The 18,127-nt window shown below is 31.4% G+C and overlaps 1 protein-coding gene across 2 annotated transcripts in view; it reads right to left on the reverse strand.

The window, feature by feature from the left end:
• Positions 1–5,614: 5,614 nt before the first annotated feature.
• Positions 5,615–18,127, reverse strand: part of LOC139487863 (uncharacterized) — a 39,887-nt gene continuing 27,374 nt past the window's right edge. For both annotated transcript variants that reach the window (XM_071273032.1, XM_071273031.1), the window contains 4 exons: positions 12,277–16,977; positions 11,137–11,375; positions 9,697–10,463; positions 5,615–7,397 (listed from right to left, as the gene is read on the reverse strand). In XM_071273032.1, the coding sequence (XP_071129133.1) occupies positions 7,390–7,397; positions 9,697–10,463; positions 11,137–11,375; positions 12,277–16,977 (5,715 nt within the window). In that variant the 3' untranslated portion in view covers positions 5,615–7,389. The remainder of the gene's footprint in view (positions 7,398–9,696; positions 10,464–11,136; positions 11,376–12,276; positions 16,978–18,127) is intronic.

Raw genomic sequence — 18,127 nt, forward strand, 5'->3', positions numbered from 1 at the left:
TATCATAATTGGTCCTTTATAGAATAACATAGCTATTATATCATGTAGGGCTATATAATGATATGGGTTGCTTTGACTAAATCCTCCACATAAACTATGTACCATATCTTTATTAAACTATAAGAATTACATTTTTGTTTTTATTTACAACGGTCACACCCTCAGAGACATATAATATTTATTATCTGTCTTTAATACAATATACCAAGGATTTGTATTACCAATTTTATGTAATCGTCCAGATTATAAAAATCTTAATAAAATATTACATTTAACACAGCGTAAATACTAATTTGAAGGTTTTTTTTTTTAATTCACTTCAAAATGCCATGTGTATTTCTTTTTCATAAAAATTGAGTCAAATGTGATTCTCAAAAAATTGGAAATTATATAAACCCTGAAGCATAAGTACACGTAAAACATAGTGGTGACTGATTTGACTGCTGTTCTATAACTGAACTAGAGGCTATCAACAGCCTGTGTCGCTCATCTGTATCTACTGTGGTTTAAATTGGAAATCGTGTTTAATAAGGTTAAAATCTCAATAAATTAAATGTATACAGTACTATATACCCTTATAATGAGTAAGACCAATTGTTTTTAGTTTAATTTCGTCCAGTAATTAAGTCAAAAGCAGGTTATTAAAAAGAGTTTACACAGTTTAATTACCAAAAATAAATGCACAAAATGACATTAAAGAACAATATCTCCAATAAGATGTCATTGACAATTTTAGTGATGTTGACTTATTTTCATTATTGTTGTTTACATACTTACAGTTTATCTCTATTTGTAATAATATTCAAGATAACCAAAAACTGCAAAATTTTCTTAAAATTACCAATGCAGGGGTAGCAACCCAACAATGGGTTTCCTGTTGCAGAAAGATCTTAACCTGATGAACATTTTTACCACATGTCAGATTTGCTGTGAGTGCTTTAGTTACAGAGATAAAAGATAAACACTGTATTTTACACCTATGTATGGCAAGCCGTTTTGCTATTTATTCTTACTTCAAGATATCTCATAAACTTTATAAGATATCTTATAAACTATATGAGATATCTTATAAACTATATAAGATATCTTATAAATTATATAAGATATCTTATATACAAAATGTTTATAAGATATCTCATATACTTTATAAGATATCTTATAAACTTTTGAAGATATCTTATAAAGTATATAAGATATCTTATAAACTTTTGAAGATATCTTATAAAGTATATAAGACATCTTATAAATTTTAGGAAATATCTTATATAACATTAAAGATATCTTATATAATATATAAGATATCTCATATAATATATTAGATATCTCATATAATATATAAGATATCTCATAAAAATGAAATTATATAAGATATCTTATATATTATAGGAGATATCTTATTTAGTTTATAAGATATCTCCTAAAGTTTATAAGATATCTTATATTATTGTCTTTATAAGATATCTCATAAACTATATAAGAGTAAGTAAGTAAGTAAGTAAATAGTTTATTATAGTGTCACGATCCAATATACATCATCATATACAATATAAAAATCTTTAAAACCATATTAGATCCCTGCCTTTAAGACATATGAGACACATTCATCCTTTTCAAACTAAAAAATATATACTATAATGTAAAAGAAATATTTAAATAATAAAACTTTTCATGATACTAAAAATTCTAAGAAATCTCTTTTAAGTTCATTTATACAATCAATAATGATTAAAAATTTACAAATTAATTTTCCTACGTTTAAACATAAGATGTAATGTCTTGGCTAATAAAACCTGAGCATGATCACAGTTCATAATAAAATCAAATTTTTCATCAGAGTTAAAAGCATTAAAAGTATTATTCAAAGCATTAATATAATTAAAAAGTTCTTCTCTTATATCTGAATAAAAATTACAGTCTATTAAAAAATGTTGTTCTGTCTCTATAAAATTGTTATTGCAGAAAAGACAAAGTCTATCACATAATGGAGTGGTCGGCTTGGTGTAACGTCCGGTCTCAACCGCAAGCGGCAGCGATCCACATCGAAAGTTTGATAAAATGCGTCGATGGTCACGAAAGTTGATTGTTTTAACAAATAAACTAGTTTTGCAATTGTTTTTAAACCTTCTGAATGTTCTAAGCTTGTTTCCATTTACAGAATTTTTATCGTCAAAAACATCAATTAACCATTTCTCTTGATCTATAGCTGTTAATTTGTCTTGAGCCATTCGTAGCTTTTGTTTGGTTGTTATGTTGAGATTGATTAAAAAGTTTAATTCAGATTTTCTCAGTAAAGCTAATACACGTGAATGCCAAGATCGTTGTTTTGTCTTACTAGTTTCATGGATAGTCCGAACTATTCTATCATCCTCTAAATTAGAAAGTTTGAAAAATAATCTCATAACTTCAATGTTCTGTTTTGTTTTAACTGTTGTCCATCCCATATCTCCACGAACGGCTAGATTGGTGGAGTTTTTAAAGGCCCCTAAAAAGTATCTACATGCCCTATTTTGCACAGTTTCTAGTTGCTTATGTTCCGATATACCCCAGATACTTGATCCATACAACAATACAGGTTGAACAAGGTTTTCATATAATTTTTCATATATATCAAAGTCCATTCCACCACAGGCTATAAATTTGGTATACAGTGCCGACAAAGCTCGACTGGCCGATTTTCTTACTTCTCTAACCGTAAACTTCCAGTCTAGGTGTTCATCTATCCACATTCCAAGATATCTATATTTGCTGTCGTACTTTAAAACGGTATTTCCACACGAAAAATCAAAGTTAGATCGAGGTGAGGATCCACTTCTGAAATGCACTACACCAGTTTTGTCAAAATTTATACATAATCTCCATTTCAAACACCATATATGAACAATATTTAACATTTGCTGAAGTGATTCTTCGTTGGGCGCCAATAGAACAATGTCATCTGCGTATAATAATATCGAAATCATACTATCTGCATTAATTTGTATACCCAAATTCAAAGAGTTGATTTCATCTGCCAGATCGTTTACATAAACTGAGAACAAAGTCGGAGATAATTTACATCCTTGTTTCACACCCAAATTAACGTTAAACATATCTGTCATGTACCCATTGATTTTATATAAGATATCTTAAATAAAAAATGTTTATAAGATATCTCATATACTTTATAAGATATCTTATAAACTTTAGAAGATATCTTATAAAGTATATAAGATATCATATAAACTTTATGAGATATCTTATAAAACATTACAGATATCTTATATAACATTAAAGATATCTCATATAACATTAAAGATATCTTATGTAATATATGAGATATCTTATAAAAATGAAATTATATAAGATACTTTTATATATTAAAGGAGATATCTTATATATTATAGGAGATATTTTGAAATTCGAATAAATAGTAAAACGGCTTGCCATACCTATTTTCTATTTTTAAGCTATGTTGGTTTGCAGGCATCGGACACATTTTAAAACTAGATACCCTAATGACTGTGGCCAAGTCTGGTTAAATTTGAGTCAGTTGTTTCAGAGAAGAAGTTTTTGTAACAGTTTACGACAGACGATGACAGACACCAAGTGATGAGAAAAGCTCACTTGGTCCTTTGACCCAGTTGAGCTACAAAAAAACAATTAAAAAAAAACCACAAATGAAACCTTTTACTATAAATCTTCAATCCTACTATAAATTAAAACAAGAGTGTACAGGCTGAAATATTTCACCTGCTTTACTGACCATGATTGATTTTTGTTGTTGTTGAAACTCTTAAAGGTTAAGTATTACATAAGCTTAACTATCAATGAACTATGCCAATGAGGTCAAGGTCAGGACATGTTCACCTGACAATCATTCCATACACCAAATATAGTTGATCTTTGCTTATAGTATCTTGAGAAAAAGACTAAACTACAGAATTCAACAATGACCAATGGAGCATGAAAATGAGGTCAATGACAAATGATAACTACCAGAAAGTCATTTACACTAAACTATCATTCCGTACACTAACTTAAGTTGACACATTGGTTATAGAAGTTGAAAAACATTCTTAAACACAAAAAAATATCACATTTACCAATGATCAATGAAAATGAGATCATGGTCAAAAGAAACCTGTCAGCCTGATATAAATACCTTACAATCATTCCATACACCACATATAGTTGACCTCCTGCTTCCAGTATCTGAGAAAGTTCCAATGGACCTAATCACGTAAATGTAACCTTGATCACTGATGCATGAAATGAGTTTGAGGTCAGGGGAAATTCACATGATAGAAGAACTTATATTTTTTTTAACACTGAAAGGCAAAGATTGTATTCATTATGCACTGGTCCAAAATTGTGTAAAGCATTGAAATGGAACACTATGCAATTGTTCAACAATAATTATAGGCAAAGAAAGATAACTCCATTCTTTAGATAAGATTCATGTACCATGCACAATTTCTGGAATTTTCTAGACCAGTATGATTATACATATACACATCATCTTGTAATTTGAATATGTGTGTATATATTTCATTGGATAGGTTGTATATAATATTAATTGTGCATAATGCAATATATTTTGTTTAACTTAAAAGTAGTGATACAAGTCTCGAAGATCCTTGAAAGTTGACATGAACACAATCTTTTTTTATTTTTTGGGGAATTACCAAACAAAATTTGGTTAACATGGGATATATTTTATTATGTTCACAAGATAAAAAGGGTAATTGATATTCTGACTAAATTTCATGCTACAAATAGCTACTGTGGCCTAGATCTATTAACACAAGGGTATTCTCCAGCCCATGCAGCATCTACAAGTGTAATTTGATAAAAGTTGGATAAATATTAAAAGATATCAATCAGAAACCAAAACGTTTCTCTAATTTCAGGCTATTCTTATCTGCTAGCCTAGTCTTTTGAACCAAAACATCAATTGTTCTTTCCAACCCTTTGGAGCTATATCGAATCAAGTTTGGTATAAGAACATGATGCTCAAAGTCAGAAACAAAATTTAAGTCTATAAATAGCTTATGTGAACATAACCTTTAATCAATAGATCCCTAAATCAAATGAGTCTTCCTCAAATTGGCTTTTATCAAACTAAGTATAGTAAAGATATTTCTTGAAGTGTTAAGATTTTGTCCAGAAATCAACATTTCATTAGCCCAAAGTACAGCCTTCAACACAGAGCCTTGGCTCACACCAAACAGCAAGCTATAAAGGGCCCCAAAAATGACTAGTGTAAAACCATACAAACAGGAAAACCAACAGTCTAATCTATATGAAAACGAGAAACGAGAAACGTTTAACCACATCAATAAACGACATCCACTGAACATCAGGTTCCTAACTTAGGACAGATGCAAACAAATACAGCAGGTTTGAATGTTTTATCTGGTGCCAACCTTCACACTAACCGAGACATCTAATGTTGTCTTGCTACAAGGTTGTAATTCCTTTGTCTGGTATTCTATGACATTTGTCCCAGGTAAATTAATCATGAGTCTGCTCATCTTATTATATCACCAGCTAATGATATCACCTCAATTTACAGATAGTGTTTTATAGACTGTTTCTTTCTTTATTATAATGGGTGTAGTAAGAAATTCAAAAATGTGTTATACTGGCTGTATTCTTTATAAGAAATTTACAACAAACAGCTTAAAATAACAATATATGCTTAAAAATAACAAATAATAATGTAATTCAATGAAATGATTCAAATATGATAATATGGGAGGTAACTCTTCTTATACCAGCAAGAGATACAATTTTAAAAATTAATCATTAAAATGTCTGCTATCTCCAAAGTAACACTTTTTCAAGTAAAAGTCAGTTTATATTAAAGAGGAAACAAACTAAACTTACAGTCATCTTTTCCCATTTAATTTCAGCAGTAATATTTCATCTTTGCAGAAACTCATTAACAACAGAAATTCTGACATAACACAAAATACTTAAAGCAAAATGCTCATCACTGTTACTTTAACCTTTTAACCTATGACTTGTTTTTAAACTTTGGATAACTGTTTTATGGTACTAATCTTTAGTAATCTTCAGCTGAATTGCAGCAGTCAACTACAATCAAACCCAAATCACAAAACTACTTTTACAATAATAAAATGGATTTCATTTTCTATTTTAATTTTTATTCATTTATCTATTGAATCAGTTTAACAGTAAAAACTGAAATAAGAAAACTTGTAGTTAGAAAGGACCCTGCTTGCACATTTTTGTGTTCGGCACAGTTACAGAGAATTAATAGCAAAGCAAACAAAGCAGCAGTTCCTAGGGTATCAATTGTCTGTGTTACCAGCTGATAGTTCCTAGGGTATCAATTGTCTGTGTTACCAGCTGATAGTTCCTAGTGTATCAATTGTCTGTGTTACCAGCCAAACATAATAAATTTAGTGCCGCATGAAATGCATTTTACCATTAAATCCTAATGTATTACATAAATCTGTAAAGCCTGTCATTTTTGGAAATGGAAGCTGACAGATATTTTAAAAATGATTGTCGATGAATAAACTTTGACAACAAGAACTTATTCAAGATTGGATGTTTTATATCAAATTTCTTTGAAATCCAAACACTGTACATGTGTTGATGTGTATTTTGAAGAAAATATAAAAATATAACTTCCAGCTTTAAATATGATATGGATGATTGTCTATTGAGGTAAATCTATGGTGGCCTTTAAATGTATTTTTTTGGTAAATATAGTTGTAGATATCTCGTTGACATTTACCACAAATCTCTAGTCATTTTATGATTATTCCTGTTTATCACAATAGATATATTCATATGAAACAGCAGAGAAATTCTTGAAAAATATCAATTAATGTTCAAATATGATGTAAAGAAGGGACTGATAATTCAAATGTTTTACAATATATCATCATTTGTATGCAATATGTACCACAGAGACAATTAGCACTAATGTTTAAAGTAAAATAAACAAAGGAAAAAGCACCATTACAAAAATTTACAACCCATTGTCATGTAGTTTCACTAAGTAAGATGCAAGTTTTGTCATGTTTGATATAGAAGTATCATCCAGCAATAAATGATGTGTCAAAGGAAAAAAATACCACTTGCATCAACTCTTACTTAAACTATTAAAAAACCCATCTCACATACATATTTTTCTCACATAAACACTTGACTGAAAACTTAAATGAACACAAGCATATCACAATTTTGACTCGCGTAAACTCTTTACACCTTTAGGATTTCATATTTCCTAATATAACGCCGCATACAGACAATAACAATCACATTACACTTTTCGAAACAAATGCACATCTAGAAAATCTATACAAATAACACAATGTAACAAAATAATGCCAGCATGTTTTCTTTTTCTCTGCATCATCCTTTGAAAAGTCTTCAGCCTTCTGTAAGAATAAAAAAAAAGTTTTTTGTTAATGCCTATCAATACTGATTAGTATCCTAATTATCAATAAAATGACGTCTTAAATTCAATCTACTCTAGTAAATAGTACAGCAATCCGTTACATTAAGGGCATACGATACAGTTACAGGGGAGGTAATGACGTTGCTAACGTAAAATGTTATTTTCGCGACGTCAAACTGTGACATATCGGGAAAAGATGCATTTTCCGACCGATTTTTATTCATTCAAACTGATTTAATTTGAAAACGAGTGCATGGACCCCTATTTTTCAAAACGACATTTTGTTTCATTTTGCAGGGAGATTATGTGAACCAAATTTTATAAAACTGTGAATAGTGCAATTTTTTTAATGTTGATAAATATACAGCAAAAAATTACGTTTTTTTCTCAATTCATGACCATTTGATAAATATGAGTTATTTCTGAATAAAAAATGCATAAATGTTTAGGATACTTATAAAATACAGAAATTACAAATTATTTAACAAAAAACAGTTTGTGTTTATCTTTTAAAACAAAAAAGTTACCGGTTTCTTTCGAATGGGAAAATACGGCCACAAATCCGAATTTTGAGCAAATATACAAAATTTCGACCTCATTTAACTCAAAAAGTAGCACATGAAGGTATATTTTTTATTACATATTTGATTTAATCAGGCAAAAAATAGCCTACATGGAAATTTTCATCAAACTGTAAATACGGGATCAAAACTGTATCGTATGCCCTTAATCTGAATCAAAAGTGAGGCATCTATACTTTTTTTTGAAAGTACGACAATATAGTTTGCATAAAGAATCAGTTGAACACATACAGATTAAAAAATTCTCTCTTCAAACATCCACTTTATTACATTTTGAATGTAAGAAAGGAGTAAGGACCGATTTTGGCCTCAAATTTCAGGTTCATCTGACGAAAGATTTTGACCACTTTTTAAACACTTAAGTAACTATTTCATTTGAAACAATTAATTTATGTGAAAGATTTTAACTGATTTAGTCATTAAAAACGATCCGATTCAAACTCAAATATGAAAAATCTACCTTATATGCCGAAAAATGTCACTTTTCAGATGGTTTTTGTCAAAAATGACAATGGCCGCATCCGTGTTCATCTTAAACCTTTATATATGTTATGTATTATCATAAAATACAACTTATATTTCAATATTAAGGATGAACATGAATGCGGCCACTTTCGTTTTACACGAAAACCGTCTAAAATTTAACTAAAATGATAGAATTGTGAAGATTTCAATAATTTAGCATGACTAAATGGTGCTAGTTCCCGATACATGTGCATTGTATTGTCAAAAACAACCCATATTTATGTAGCAGAAGCATTCTACTGTCCAATAAATAACTGAAAGTTTACATTTTGACAATTTTGTAAAACTGGTATATTTTGGGGCTAAAATATGGTCTTACTGGACCTACTCCTTTTCTGCCTCATTTTTCAAGTTTTCAGCAGTTTTAGAGTTTCAGATTTATATTTGTTTAATCCATGAGACACTGTCATTTTTATTTTTTTTTAAGATATACTCACTGTATATTTTGAAAATCCAATTTTGTATTTTTGAAGGGATTGTTAAAGCACAAAAATGTTTTGTATAAATATTCATTCTGTTGATAGAAATCAAACTCTTGAAATTCTCTAATTAAAAGATGAAAATCAGACTCTTGAAATTCTCTAATTAAAAGATGAAACTATCTATTGAAACTCTTTGCTACCAGTAAATTTAATTAAGTTTACTTGGACAGGTTTTGTTTACAATAAAGTACAATCAGACAGTCCTAATTGAAAACGGTTGAATTTGTATTACAGGAGTCCCTCTATTTGTATTCTTAATTAAATTTCATTTAAAAGCAATATGGGATTCTTTTTTTGAAAATGAAAATGATATTCCTGTTAATGTAAAATATCACTTAGTAAAATGATTTCATCCTGCAGTATATAAAATGTGACTGTTGATAGAATACGATGAAACTAGTTCTGTATTTTTAAATTATGTCAGAGATTAAATCTGATTTTTATGTTAAACATATTTCCTCTTAAAGAGCTACATATATGATCAACATATAGACTTTTGACAAGTATCAATATGTACTGGTAAATACAAACCAAAAGTTAGATCAATAATTGAAATAACTCATTGCATTAACCTTATAAAATAGAAATGTTTGCAGACTCCCCAAAAAATGGTTTTCAACAAGAGAATGACAATTCAGATTGCTAAATTAATTTACAAGTATTGTGACAAATATCTGTTGATCTTACTTACCCATTAATTCTTTGACAGCATTATATCTTGCTAAACATTCCAGAATGATGTCTTTAACTTTAGGTAGATTGCTCGACTCCTCTCTCAGAAGATCTAAAGCTTCTGTCACAGACAGTAAGACCGACTGTACACTCATTCTTACACTCTGATCATGGTTTAACTGTTGTGACAGACGTAGAAGTTTATTTTTGACAGTCAATAAGTCTGATTCTAATTTTTGATCATTTTGTGATCTTGATTGATTTGTGTCTCTGGGGCCCCATGTAGGGGGTTTCTGTACTGGTTGTTGTAAGTATCTGGCAGGAGGTAATGTATAAGGTGATGATACGGCAGCGGATTCTCCTTTGGGATCCCCTTTTTCAACTGATCCATATCTAGGATTATATTGCACATTCCTCCCCTGTTCAGAATTGTCTTGAGTGTTCTGTCCTCGTGACAGCTGTGGTTGCTCTCCAGTAAGTTTAGCCGACTGATCAACAGTTCTTGGACTATTTACATATTCATTAGAGTTCTGTCTCTGAAACCTAGGATTTGGCTGATCACTGACTTTTTCATTTGAATTTTGTCTTTTAAATCTAGGATCCACAAGTTTGGACTCTTGATATGTTTGTTTGGTAGTTGGAATAGGAATCTGTTGTAAATTTATGGACGATTCTTTATTTGTTTGGTTTTGTTTTGCCGTAGCTAGTGGAACCTGTCGTAAATTTCCAGAAGAAAATCCAGAATGAATTGGCGTTGGTAAAGTCTGAGTAGAAGTGACTGGAATCCTATTTAAAAAACAAATATTTCAAAACATATTTTATTAACATGATTACAACATGGAAAATATCAAACTTTTTAAATTATATCTTATTATTATATAGTATGGCAGTTCAAGCAAAAACAGTAGTGTTTATGATGCTTTTTCAAAACTACTATAAATAAAGTGCTTGTTTTCAAGCTAGAGTCTCATTTTTGTATGTACAACATGTATTATACATGTATGCAAATTCACTTTTATGTGACAAGAATAACAAAATAATCAATTAAACATCCTGTTTTTGTTAGCAAAACGTTACTACCATAAATTAGGATTATATGAATTTAATCATAAAATGAAATGTCCCCTACTCTCTACAGTGTGGAAAGAAACAGAAGTGTATTTTACTAAAAACCTTTATAGTAGCGAGAAAAAAAAATCTTCATTCTGACATATCTGGTTTGAATGGTTTTTAAAAGAAAGCTTGGCAGTTAATAGAATTCAGCAATAAAGTATTAAATAACATAACTATCTATGTATTTTCCAGTAAACTTGTCCTAAAGATGCATGAATAATTTGCCTATGTATATGTGCAAGCAACGATCGATTATTCAGTATATTTGAAAAATATTACTGCGCAATAAAAGATGGACAAGAAATTTGTATTATACTTTCTTTAGTTTTTCTATAAATATAATTACCTTGGTGTATTCTGGCTAGAAGTATGTGATGGTATATTTTTGGGTGGTTCTGATCCTTTTACCTCCACATTCCTATTAACATGAGATATGGTGGCTGGTATATTGGTTGATGTTCTTTGTGTTACATTGGTCTGCCCAGCAGACAATAGACCTGAAGCTTGGCTAGAAACAGGTGATTGTGTCAGTAATGATGAAAAACGAGATGCCATTGATTTAGGTTTCCCACCTTCTTGTTCTTGCTGAAAAACATAGATTTCATCATTACAATTGGATTAAAACTTCTAGAAATTTCTTCAGAGCAAAATAATTTCCCTCCTGCTTCCACATTTTGCTAGCTAGCACAAAACATTTATTTATTATCAAAAATGTGGGTTTTTGGGGGGTAAAAATATGCTAATGACGTGTTCTATTTTTATCAATTCATTGATACTGAATACATTTTCATGTTTGTTGTTTGATTATGACAACATATATCTATAGTATATGTTGAAATTACAACTTTTTTAGAGTCTTGCAATTTTGAGCTTGATATACTGTGTATATGTAGACACTTGTCTGTTACTAAAGACTATATGTTTAAATACTTTTTAAAATTTTATGTCTTTTGAATTTTGTGTTGCTTTGTTGCTGAAATTGACGTATTTAATACCTACATTCCTTTTTATTCATTAATAGTGCCATAAATAAACCACAGCTTATCTCCTTTCCCATTCTACTAAAATCTTGGATCTCAGTTATTTAACTTGACTCAGTACTCTGGGTACACAATTTGTATTTAAAACATCAAATTCAGTATTTTGATTGGTTTATTTCTGAGTCTTAAGTACGATAATCGTTCTTGAAAGTTTGGTTCTTTGTAACATGCCTTACCAAGAAAAAGAATTTTTAAAGGTCACTCTTTACAGCATGATATTGCTTAGGTATTCAGCTAAATTTTAGCTATTGGAACAGATGAATCAAGTATTACAACCACTTGCTAACTAGATTAAGATATTACTTTTATGACACTGTAATTTTATATATAATATAATGATTATTACATAAAAAATTTCTTTATTTGATGATGATTTTCATATTTTAGATGTTGTTTTTTTTCTTAAATGTAACCTATCTATTTCAATATATAGTACTAAATCTTACCAGAAGTCTTTCACCAAGTTTCAAATGAACTTCAACATCAGCAACAGTAGTCTTCAAATACACCAGTTCTGGTTTCCTCAAGTCACTGAAGTAGTGAATACATCTCTTGTAGTACTTAAGTCTGGTTGATAGTTTGGAAAAACGCTTCTTTGTAAGGTATCCTGCTATAGTCAGCATGACAGCCTTCCTTGACTGATGTAAAACTTCTATTTCTTGTAAATGTTTAAGAATTCGTTCATGATGGGTAGCAGGATTCAGTTGTGCTACAGCTTCTTCTGTTTGTTCCAACTTTTTCTTTAGAGACAGTAAATTCTGAAATGCCTTGTGAGAGATTGATGCTGTCATAACTAAAAATAGGCCCTCCTCTGAAAAATGTATGCTCTTTTCTTTTGTGGTGAGAAGAATTTCCGGTACTCTTCTGTTTGGTACACCATGGAACTCAAAATGATTGATTCTCATTAAAATTTCTGCTTCTAACTGCTGAAGATCATGTCTCATTAAAAACTCATGGTCGTAATCTCCTTCTCCAAAACCAAGAGATTCATTTTTGACAACATCAGGTACTTTGCCTTTAGGTGTTTTCCATGACATTTTTAATGCTGATCGAACCATTTCAAGTTCTGACACAAGCTGCTGACGAGTTATATCAAATGGCTGATGAAGATGTTCAATTTCAGATAACTGATGAACTCCACTGTCACAAACGATACGTTTATCACCTTCTTTTACATTTTCGAGTCTTTCTTTAACGCCACTAACAACAATATTACGGGACGGTTTATCCATTCTTTGTGGGTTTAATTTCTCCTGTTCCTCAATTTTTAAAGATTCTTGTGCAGATGCCATTTCTGCACGTAATCTTTTTTTCAGTGTTTTTCTTTTGTTTTTACTATTTTCATCAATTCTGGAATCTAAATGGACACAACTAATATATGTCTGGTATTTACCGATTTCTTCATCACTTATTTCATACTCCATCTTCAACCAATCAGCAAAGGTTATCAATTCTTGCCTAGTTTTCAGGACAGGTCGTTGTGTGTCTGGATTCAAATCATAGGCTGTAATAAGTTCATTACATCTGATCTTCTGAGCAAGGGATTTAGGCTTGGGCATTTCATCTTCTATTTCCTTAGACTCAGGTGTCTTTTTTGAAAACGGTATTGGATCACCTTTGACACGTTCCACCCTAGTATCTTTGTGAGAAATCATAGCACCCCATACATTTCCAATCTCCTTGGCATGTTGCCTTTTAATTTTGTCAGAGTGTTCCAAGGATTGTCTATGTTTATCATCTGAAGGACGTCCATTGTAATCATCATAATAATCTGATCCAATTGAGTTTGTTCTTCTCCTTTCCCTGGACCGTGATCTTCTTCTATCAGTTGAAGGTGACCTTCTTTTATAGGGTGGAGACCTTCTGTAATCTCTTCTTTCACTTGAAGATTCTCGTCTCTCCCTTGAAGGAGACCTTTTTAAATCCTTTGGCAATGATCTTTTATCTCTTGAAGGTGGTCTGTCAGTTAAATCTATTACTGAGTTTATTCTTATAGGATTGTGTTTATCCTCTCCAGGTTTAGACTCATCTTTCTTTTCCTCATCTTCAGAATCATCCTCGATTTCTCCGTCCTCCAAACCTGATGAATCAATTTCACAGACATCAGAATCTTTGTCTATATTTTCCAGGGCAGCTAATGCCTTTTGAAGCTTCTCTTTCTGTTGAGCCAGCTCATCTAATTCATCTGATATCATCTTATCATCGTCAATTGACACATCCATCTTTTCTTCTGCCAATATATCTACCATTGTTGATTTCTCTACTTCTTTTTCTAATTGTTGTTTTCTTTTATTTAGTTCTTCAATTTCTTCAGCTGTTTTTTTCTTCTTCTCTAATTCTACAAGTTCCTCAGCAATTTTTCTTTGTTTTTCTAACTCTATTAATTCTTCTGCAAGTTTTTTCTGCCTTTCTAATTCAACTAATTCTTCTGCAAATTCTCTCTGCCTTTGTAATTCAAGCAGTTCTTCTGCTATTTTTTTCTGTTTTTCTAATTCAATCAATTCTTTCCTAATTCTTGCATCTTCCTTTTTCATCATTTCCTCTTTCATTTTTTTATCTTCTTGTTCTAGAACTTTCTTCTGTTCCTCGAGGCTTTCAAGTTCTTCTTGCAATTTCTGGTCTTCTTCTGTAATTTGATCAATAGTGTATTCTGTAAAGTTTGATTTGGTCCATTTATTATCTTCTGCTGATAACTGTACACGTTGACTGGCCAGTGTTAACGGAGCTTTCAAAAATGGTATTAAAAGTGCTTCATTTGGTATGATAACCTCATTATTTGTATCTGCAGGACTCTCAACCTCTTTTTCATTAGATACTTTATCAGTATTTCCTGATGATTTTGATTCTGTAGTATTATTTTGTTTTGGCAAAGAATATCTTTTTGGAGAAATGCTTTTACGTTTTGGTGATATATTCTTACTCTTAGGCAACTTACTTCTGACTTGAGGTGAAATACTTCTACGCCTAGGTGATTTACTTCTAACTTGAGGTGAAATACTTCTACGCCTAGGGGATTTGCTTTTGACTTGAGGTGAAATACGATTAGATTCAAATGTTCTCCTTTTTGGCGATATACTTTTGCGTCTAGGCGAGACACTTCTTCTTGGTGAATTAGTGTATCTTATTCTGTTTCTAAATCTATTATATTCTGGAGATCGTTTCCCTTGTCTGCTATCAGGAGAACTACTCGACCTCTTCAGTGGTGACCTTCCTCTCTTCCACCTTTCTGGAGAATTACTTGATCTTCTTGATCTGTATGATTCTGGAGTTCTCCTTCTCCTAGAGTGATCAGGTGATGTACTAGATCTCCTTTTTGCTTTAATAGAATCAGTTCTATTCATTTCTCCTGCAGTAGAATTATTATTTGAAACATTTTTTTCAAGATCCTTAGATTTTCCATCTATTGAATTACTTCTTCTAGGAGATTTTCGTACCTTACTTCCAGTTTTGTTTATTGAGCCTGATCTAGATCTTGATCTTCTATAATATGACCTTGACCTAGATCCTGATCTTGACCTAGAACGTGACCTTGAATTGGACTTTGTGCGGGACCTTCTCCTTCTTGGTGAATAATTGTATTTTCTTCTAATATCTGGAGAATCATATGGCCACCTACGTCTATATTCTGGAGATCTTTTTCTACTACTTCCTCTACTACTTGGGGAGTAACTAGACAAGCTTCGTTTTGAATCATTTTCTGAATCTTCAAATATGTCACTATTATTATCACTGCTTTGATTTCTTTTTTTCTTTTTAGTTTTTAGCTGAGGTGATTTTTCTTTAGATTTAGATCTAGATTTTCTTTTTTTGGGGTCTTCTTTTTCTTCAAGCTTGTTCTTCCTCAATTTTTCAAGTTCTTCCCTCAAGGTTCCTTCTTTTGGCTTAATAATAGTACTACCTTCTAGTTTTGTAATTGGATCATTAACAGTATCTTGAGATGCTTTAGGATTCAATTTATCTGCAAACCAATCTGCTAAATCTGATGGTCTCTTTGAACCTGTTGGTGTTGACAACTCTACAAGATTTGATGATACTGAGGTAGTAACTACTGTTGTTGTCTGTGGTTCATTTGATCCCGCCAAAGATTGTGGTGTGTACAGTGACAATCTTGGACGATTAAGAAAATTTGCCTGTGCAACAATTGGACGGATGCCGGGAGAGAGTATACGAGGTTGTCCTGGATGATTTTGCAATGGATTTCTAATTTCTGCAGGATGAGTAATGCTCAAATGACTAGGAGTTGTTTGTGGATGAATTGGTTGATGCTGACTAGCAGGATGTTGTATTTGTTGATTTGTTGTCAATGATGTATGACTTGGAGGTGCTGATGAATGAAGTGTGGATTGTGGAGTTGTACTACTCACATGTGTCCCTATGATAGGTTTTGGTGGATATGGTGTAGAAGGCAATCGAGGGGGCGGCTGACTAAAATCTGTTTGTCCAAAGGCTGAATGTGGATGCTGAAGATTACCCATGGATGACTTTGGATACTGAAATGGTGGCGCCACAGGCATAGGGGGATTCAATTGTCCTTGACCTTGCAGTCTGTGACTTTGATTTGAATATGATGGCACTGGATAAGAAGATAGTGGAGGATATGATGTACTATAAACAACTGGTGGCGGAACAGAAATATCAGTTGCTATTGGATATGGTGGTACTGCTCTTTGAACTTGACCTTGAGATGACTGCAGATAAACTTGATCCTGACTTCTTGGTATTGTACCTGACAATGAATCACTAACTGGTTGTGTGGGTAAAACCTTTCTCTTACTGAGAACTGGTATTGACTGATGAGCCGGTGATGGTTTTTTGCTACACTTTGGTCCAGGTTTGTGATAAATGATATCACTAGATGAAGAGATTGACATGGCATCATCACTTTTAGCCATGTCTTGAGCTATCTGTTTCTCCACTAAACCATCGATATCTATAACATCCTCCAGAATAGTAGGCTTTTCACTCTTTGCTGTTTCTTCCTCTTTAGTTCGTTTCAATGTAATAAGTTTAATTTTCTTGTGAGACGTTTCTACCCATTGTCTAACCATAGTATTCTTTTGTTCTGGTTGAGAATCTAAAGCTTCTTTTTCAGATTTCAGTTCATTGCTTTCTGCAATCTTTGCTGCACCAATTTCTGCTTCTTTTTCCTGAAATAGACGTTAAAAAAATTTCATGCACACATATTCATTTTTTTTAAGGTCATTTTTTCTGTTTTTCATGTTTTTAGACAGCCATAGACTCTTAAGCAACAATAAGTCTGTAATTCAAAGGAGGGCAATATAATTCTTTTCCAAATCAATTTTTTTTTGTGAATATGTCTTATTGATACAGTTTAGCCATTTCAATTGATATTTGTAGTGAGTCTTTCTATAATGTTATACTACTGTTTCAGGTTAGGGTGAAGGTTGGCACCTGTTAAATTGTTTAAACCCTCTGCATTTGTTTGCACCTGTCTTAAGATATGAGTCTGTTGTTCAGTGGTAGTTGTTTGTTGGTGTGATTCATAAAGTGTTTCTTGTTTCTCATTTTTTATATAGATTAAGCCCTTGGTTTTCCTGTTTAATTTGTTTTACACAAGTTTGTCATTCTGGGGCCCTTTATACATGTAGCTTGTTTTTCAGTGTGAGCCAAGACTCTGTAATTTGACTTATAATTGTTCACTTTTTACACATTGCGTCATGGATGGAAAGTTTTTCATTGGCAATTACACCACATCTTCTTATTTCTATTAAATGTAATGCTTATACAATCTATGATGTTTATAATTGTGTCTTGAAGTTCCTTAAATATGATAGAAAACAAAGATTGAGGAGCAAATATAGCATTGAAAATGAGGCTCCTAACAGAAGTTCCTCTAAAATTGTTTGTTATCCTCTAGGAATAATGCTATATCTGTTCCTTTAGGAACAAAAATCTATACTTTTTATTTCATTGTATCTATTCAAAAGAAAATAATATTCCAGAATATTTTTTCCATTTGGTACTACATTGTAATATAATAAATAAACTTCTACTCCTGAAGATACTGCAAACCAATTCATTTTTGTGGATATTTTATTTCCCAATTAGCCCTTTCTAGCCCTTTTTGCACCTATTTGATTTCACGATTTTCTAATTTACCTGATGCAGTAAAATAATCCAAGCTTTACATATTTGTGACGAATTATATTCACGATATTTTTCTTCTCACAAAAATTGTGAAAATAAGACCCTTGCAAAAATTAGTTGGGTTTACAGTATACAGGGAGAAGATTTTAAATTGGACATATTACTAAAAAATAGATGTTTTTTTTAAAT

The sequence above is a fragment of the Mytilus edulis genome, chromosome 9 (genome assembly GCF_963676685.1).
Source record: "Mytilus edulis chromosome 9, xbMytEdul2.2, whole genome shotgun sequence".
NCBI lineage: Eukaryota > Metazoa > Mollusca > Bivalvia > Mytilida > Mytilidae > Mytilus > Mytilus edulis.